The sequence below is a fragment of the Kryptolebias marmoratus genome, unplaced genomic scaffold (genome assembly GCF_001649575.2).
Source record: "Kryptolebias marmoratus isolate JLee-2015 unplaced genomic scaffold, ASM164957v2 Scaffold105, whole genome shotgun sequence".
In the NCBI taxonomy this organism is placed as follows: Eukaryota; Metazoa; Chordata; class Actinopteri; order Cyprinodontiformes; family Rivulidae; genus Kryptolebias; species Kryptolebias marmoratus.
The window spans coordinates 12607-19027 of NW_023665839.1; the positions used below are offsets into that span (position 1 = coordinate 12607).

Below are 6421 nucleotides of genomic sequence, written 5' to 3' on the forward strand. Positions count from 1 at the left end.
CCTCTCAAACACAAGAACAAACCAATAAACTCCAGAAATGATCTCATGCTTTAAAGATGTAACGTGACTTAATCCAAAGGTTAAAAAACAAAGAACCACACATGTACTCGCACACGCGCACACACACACACACACAACCAAGGTGATGGAGCTCTGTCTCCGACCCAAACCACCCCGCTGACCACCGGGCCTCCATAATGATGGGGAGCTGGTAGACGGTGTGTGTGTGTGTGTGTGTGTGTGTGTGTGTGTGTGTGTGTGTGTGTGTGTGTGTGTGTGCGGGTGTGCGGGTGTGCGGGTGTGTGTGTGTGTGTGTGTGTGTGTGTATTAGCATGTGCATGCATGCTTGTGTGCTGCAGGGTGTGTGTTTATCCCGTGTTTTTCCAGCTCTTTCTGCAGCTCCTGTCTGTCTGACTTCTGTCGGAGCGAGCAGCAGGACTCACAGCAGAGGAGCTGCAGAACCAAACGGTACCGATCAATGATTCCAATATTTTACAGGGGGATGATTCAGAAACTCTGTCAACAGAGAAGAATATCTGCTCCAATTTGTGTTTGATTTGAGCTAATTTAGCAGGAACATTTGTCTGAAAGGAGGCGTCTGCAGTCTGAACACTGAAATCCTTCAGGGTTCTGGTTTCTGCTCCTGTCAGGTCGGGCTGATTCAGAAGTACCAGATCGAGCCCGGTTCCAGCTGATCACATGTTGTTGTAAGTTCTGTAGGTTCTGTGTTGGAGCAGAAAGTCTGGTGTTGGTGTTTGATCGAACTGCAGACGGGTTATTTTACTTTTTCTTTTCTTTGTTTCATGAATTTTAAACCAAAAACGGTTTTAGAGTTTAAAGAACAGGAAAACACGTCTGATCCTCCAGACGGAACCGCATCAAGAACCAGCATTCACCAACAGCTCATAGAACCACACGGACCCACAGAACCTCACCAATAGCTGACAGAACCACATGGTTCTGGGCTTGGATCAGGGTTCTGTGATGGTTCTGGGCTCGGATCAGGGTTCTGTGTTGGTTCTGGGTTCGGGTCAGGCTGCCATCTAAGAATGAAGCTCCAGGTCCAAATGTTCAACCACATGAACAAAGAAGGAACCTTCTGAAGGAACCCTTTGAAGGAACCCTTTGAAGGAACCCTTACCAGCCAGATGAAACAAACAGAAACAGGAACTCCAAAACGCTGCTCTCAGTTAGGTACGGTGGTGGCAGCATCATGCTCCGGGACATCCTAACGGCTGAGGAAGAAGAGGGGTCCGGTTCTGGACCGGCCTGCCTGTGGTTCTGCCCTGCTCAGATGTTGGGAGAAGGAAGGACAGGGATGTTCCTGAAGCGGGGGGAGACTTTTAGATCAGAACACTTTTAGCTGTTTGATGTGAAATAAAACTCATAAAACTCTGAAGCCAAACGGAGAACCAGAGATCTTCCAATGATGGAGCCAGAAACTGAATTAAAAGACTCTGTCCTCACTCTGCCGGGTTGTTGTTTGTTTGTTTGTTTGTTGCTTCCTGGGGAGTCAGATTCTGATTGAAATCATGATTTCTTAGAGCTGGAACATGCCGTTCATGACTTCCTGGAACAGAAACTTTGTAAACTGAGGTTCTGGATGTTTAAAGAAAACGTTCCAGCCCAGCTGAGCTCCATTTAAACACATGCGTGTTCTGTACACGTGCACAGTCTGCTGGGTATTTTTGTTGGCGTGTGCAGGTCCAACAGGAAGCTTTCAGTGTTTTTCCTCTGCGTGTCTCTGCAGCTCTCGTTTGGTTCAGGTTCTGAGAGGTTCCAGCCTCGGGGCTTCGCTCTTTGTTCTTCCCTCTGAAAGAGTCAGAACTTTAAAGAACGACGAGTCCGATTTCTTTCCTCTGAGCTACAGACAAACAGGAGCTTCAGGAGGAGGAAACCAATCTGTTACTAATAAAGAGCAGCTAATCTGAATGATTTCAATTAAATGAAACATGTTGATGTTTCTGCTTCGTCTGAAACAAAGGATTATATTACTGCTACACCAGTCTTCATTTCATTTTCACTTCCAATTATCTCTGAAATCAATCAGCTACTAAAGTCAGCAGCTTTAAAAGATGAAACTCAAAAAGCTCAATTAAATGTAAAGTGGTGTCTGTAAAGCAGGAAAATTAATGAGGAATAAACAAAATACAAACTGTTTCTGTGACAAAACCTTCAAATACGATTAAAAGCAAGTAGATTTAAATAGAAACCAGTAACAATAATAACATGAAATTTAGCTGTTTTAGATCTCAGTCCTTGTTTTTAACAACAGGAAAATTTTTTTATTTAAAATCAGACTGAAAGAAACTGCTGTTGCATAATTAAACCTTTTTTTCTGTCAGATAAAACACTTCATTTTTGTTTTAATTTTGTTTTCAGTTTAAACTGAAAACAAAATCTAAAACTAATTATTTAGTTTGTTTGTTTGTTAAAGATCAATGAGATAAAAACAGTTTAAATACTTAGATAGGTTTACAGCATCTGTTACCATGGAGACGGACAGGTTTGCAGCATCTGTTACCATGGAGACGGGCAGGTTTGCAGCATCTGTTACCATGGAGACGGGCAGGTTTGCAGCTTCTGTTACCATAGAGTCAGGCAGGTTTGCAGCATCTGTTACCATAGAGATGAGCAGGTTTGCAGCATCTGTTACCATAGAGATGGGCAGGTTTACAGCATCTGTTACCATGGGGATGATCTAAAACTAAAGTTTTTTGTTTTAAACTATATATTTTTAACATTTTCAGTATCAGATAATGAAGCTTGACTTTGAGTTTGTCTCATCCTGATTTGCTCACATCTTTACATGAAATGGACTCAATGGATACAAAACAAGAAATTAAACGAGATTAAATTAAAAAATGCAAAAACAACAACAACAAAACCTAAATGTAAATAAATCTGAAAAAAACTAATTAATAACAAAACAACTACAAACATTAAAAAAACACGGCTGAAACCCAAAACAAAATCAGGGTTTCTCATTATTTCCTGAAATATTTGTGTTTTATATAAATGCTTTTTGGGCCTCAGGGCCACCGTACCTGCAGAACCAGTTTGTTCCACCATGTTTTTACAACATTTAAACATTTTAAAACATTAAAACTGAAAGTAGCTGAAAAAGAATAAAGTTTTTATGTTTTTATGAACTAAAAGTGGACAGAACCATCATTAACTCCTGTCTCCTCCCTCAGGTGTCCGGTCCAATCATGACCCTTAAACTCAGCGTGCTCCTCCTACTGGCCGTCGCCACGGTAACAGTGTGGGCCCAGAGGCGTCGCCTGCCGTCAAAAGCCAGCGAGGAATGGAACTACAGGGACGGCTGTGAGCACCCACTTTACCTCCTCACTTACCGGGTCAGAACCAGGTTCAGGGCTCAGAAACCAGAACCAGAACCGCGGGTCAGAACCAGAGCTCAAAGCTTTCATCTGTAGTTCTGTAGAACCTCCCAGCTTCATGAAGGAATGCATATCACCCGCCGGCCCGCGGGTCACAGTTTCCTCTTCTGGATCGAAACTCACCAGCAGCCATTGTTGTGTTTGCTGAGGTTGATTAGCTGTGTCGGCCATCTTGAATCAGCTGAGTTTCGTTAAAATCCATCCACTGGTTCCTGAGATATTCTGCTAACAGATGGACAAATACACACACAGGCAAAAACAGTATCGCCCACCGTTCACCGTTCAGGTGATGATGACAGCTACTAATCCGGTTCTATTTGTCCTCTTCATCTTCTGGTTCTGGTTCTGAGTCCAGTCTGGGTTTCTTCTTCATGGAGTCGCCTCTGACTGCTGCTCATGATGTTCTGTTCCAGCCGAGCGGGTTAACATGCGCGGCGTGGCCAACCTGACTCAGGTTCTGGACGACTGGAGGTTTGACATCCTGACCCAGATGAGAGACCTCCTGCAGAACCAGCACCAGTCTCTGCTGCCGGACTACGCCAGGTAGCACGTTCCTCCCTTCTCCACAAGCAGAGGATCCTAAATGAGTCTGATCTTTACTTCCTGCATCAGGACCTTCAGGCTGCGGTTCTGTTTGTGTTTGTTGGTAAAAAGCACGTAGAAGCAGGAGGAAAATAAATAAACTTTAATAACTTAAAGCCTGGAGCAAAGCAACCACAGCTAATTGTTAAATCAATTACTAAACGAGAGAAATCAATTGAGTCAGAAAAATGACAAAGTGATCAGCAGACAGTCAGGAACCAGCAGAACATCTTCAGCTTCAGGTCTCCCCACAGACCAGAAACCTGATAATGGGCCACGTTTCTTTTATTCATGCATCAGAAAGTTTGGATTATTGTTGCTCTTACGCATTTTGTTTTAATCTTGGACCTGGACCCGGTCTGGTCTTGGTTTAGGATCCAGCCGCTCTCGGAGGCCTTAGACGACCTCTACAAGGAGTTCAACGCCCTCAAAGCTCACCTGGGCGACCTGACCGAGAAGTTCACCGCCATCGAAGCCTTCATTGACGAGGTCAAGGCCAGCCGTGCTGCCGGCGCCGCTCCGGCCCCTGGTCCCGGTCCGGCCCCCAGTCCCGGTCCGGCCCCGGCTCCCAGGCAGACTGGGAGGAGGGTGATGAAGAGGAAACCCAAAACCTCGGCCAACTGACCCTTCTTACTCTGACGCCTGCTTCCTGTTTGTTTAATCTGCAGCTAATCCTCCTCTAAGGTCATTATTAACAGATTCCTTTAAATTTGTCTGAGTTTATATCAGGATGAGTCCAAAGATGATTTTAATACATTCGCTCTGTTTAATTAGCTAAAGATCTGCTGACATCTGGTGAATTACTGCAGTGAAACATGTTTAACCAGCTGCAGGTTCTAATCTGGTCCGACTCAACAACAGCTGCGGTTCTGTTGACACAACCTCCAGTTTCCCGGTCCGAACACTGACAGCAACAACTGGACTCGAGACGGACTGAATCGATTCCTCCTAAATGTTAAAAGTCAGAAACAGCAGCGGTAACCACTAACCACGCTCACCAACGTAAAACAGCTGATGCTAAATCAAAGCTGCAGTCTCTGATTAAACTTTAGCTCCTGCTCAGGAAATTTAACCTCTCAGGGCTTTTTAAATTGTTTTAAAAGTCTGTTCCTATTAATTATTAATCAAGCAGAAATTAAAAGGAAAAAACTGCTGAAACGCCCAAATATCCTTAAAGTTTGTGAAGCTGTGCTTTTTGTGCACATGGAGACAACTCAGTAAAAACTTTACAAAACAACACCTACAAGCTGTTTCTTTTTAACAACAAGTAGTGCAGCTGGACGACGCTGCATTTTTATAACTTGACTTTAAGAAAAGGCATCACCTGGATGACAGCATCTTCTCCTTCATTAGATTCAAAGACAGAAGCTCGGAAACAGACAAACTTTACATCAAACTCAGCGCTCTGATGAGGTTTACCTGCTGCTTGGACCAACTAATCATCTGTTAGAAGAGTTGAATGTTTCTGTAATGTAAGTAACTTAACTCTAACTGTTACGGATCAAATTATATTTAGTTTAATTCTGCAGAAAGAAGTCAGGTGATTAATGCTGATGACATTTATTAAACCCATGAATTCTTGTTTTTACCTCCAATCATAAAGCTGTAATACTAAAATGTTTTTATATCAAACTTCAGGAAACAGCTGGAGTCTTTTTGAGCTCTGTTTTCTCTCTGTTCTGCATCATTAAATAAACTCTTATTGCATTAATTCATAAGTTGAACTGCTTCTTCAGGAACATGTGAAACGAGGAGAACTGGAACATCCGTTCAGACAAACTCATGTTCTTCAGGTGAAAGAAGGTTTCTGCTGAAAATCTCAAGCGTTTGTTAAAGATCTGACCAAAGCAACAAGAGAAGGCTGTCATTAGTGACCTGGGCTCTGTGTCCGGGGCTCAAACCGCTACAGAGGATTTTATTCAGAAGTCTTCAGAACAAGAACAGGAGTGGGTCTCCGAGGTCAGAGGCCGAGTTTAACCTCAGATCTGCATTCATGAAAAGATCTGAACGTAAAGAGTTCCAGATGTCAGATGTCAGAACTGTAACCTAGGATCAGTTTGACGGACCTGCAGTCCTGAAAAATGAGAGTGTTTTGTTGTAATGTTTGGATATAAAACAGATTAGTGACGAGTTTCTGTGGCTCAGTCAGGATGAAGTCCTGATGGAGGAGAACCCCCACCTTCAGGCCTAATTCCTGGTCTCTGGGTGGAGCTGGTCCTCCTCGCTCCATCACAGCTTCTCAGCTGTTCGGCTCTTATTTCAGAATCAAAGGATCAATAACACATTTCATGCTTCTTGGTGTAGGCGTCACTCTGAGAAAGTGTTCCTCTTCAGCTGAGAGACTCCAGCTCTGACATTTCAAACGCTCCGTTAGGCCTCGTGCTTCAAACTCATCAGACTCAGACTCATCAGACTCATCAGACTCATCAGACTCATCA

General features: G+C 43.5%; 1 protein-coding gene across 2 annotated transcripts; it reads left to right on the top strand.

The window, feature by feature from the left end:
* Nucleotides 1-348: 348 nt before the first annotated feature.
* si:ch211-76l23.4 lies at nt 349-5696 on the top strand. 2 transcript variants are annotated; one of them, XM_037974497.1, is made up of 5 exons: nt 451-468; nt 651-707; nt 3198-3327; nt 3815-3944; nt 4358-5696. In XM_037974497.1, exons 3-5 carry the CDS (start codon nt 3213-3215, stop codon nt 4605-4607), a joined length of 495 nt encoding a protein of 164 aa, XP_037830425.1. In that variant the 5' UTR covers nt 451-468; nt 651-707; nt 3198-3212; the 3' UTR covers nt 4608-5696. The 2 variants fall into 2 exon arrangements, with proteins under 2 accessions (XP_037830424.1, XP_037830425.1); XM_037974496.1 differs by lacking the exon at nt 651-707 and having other exon boundaries at nt 349-468.
* The last annotated feature ends 725 nt before the right edge of the window (nt 5697-6421 follow it).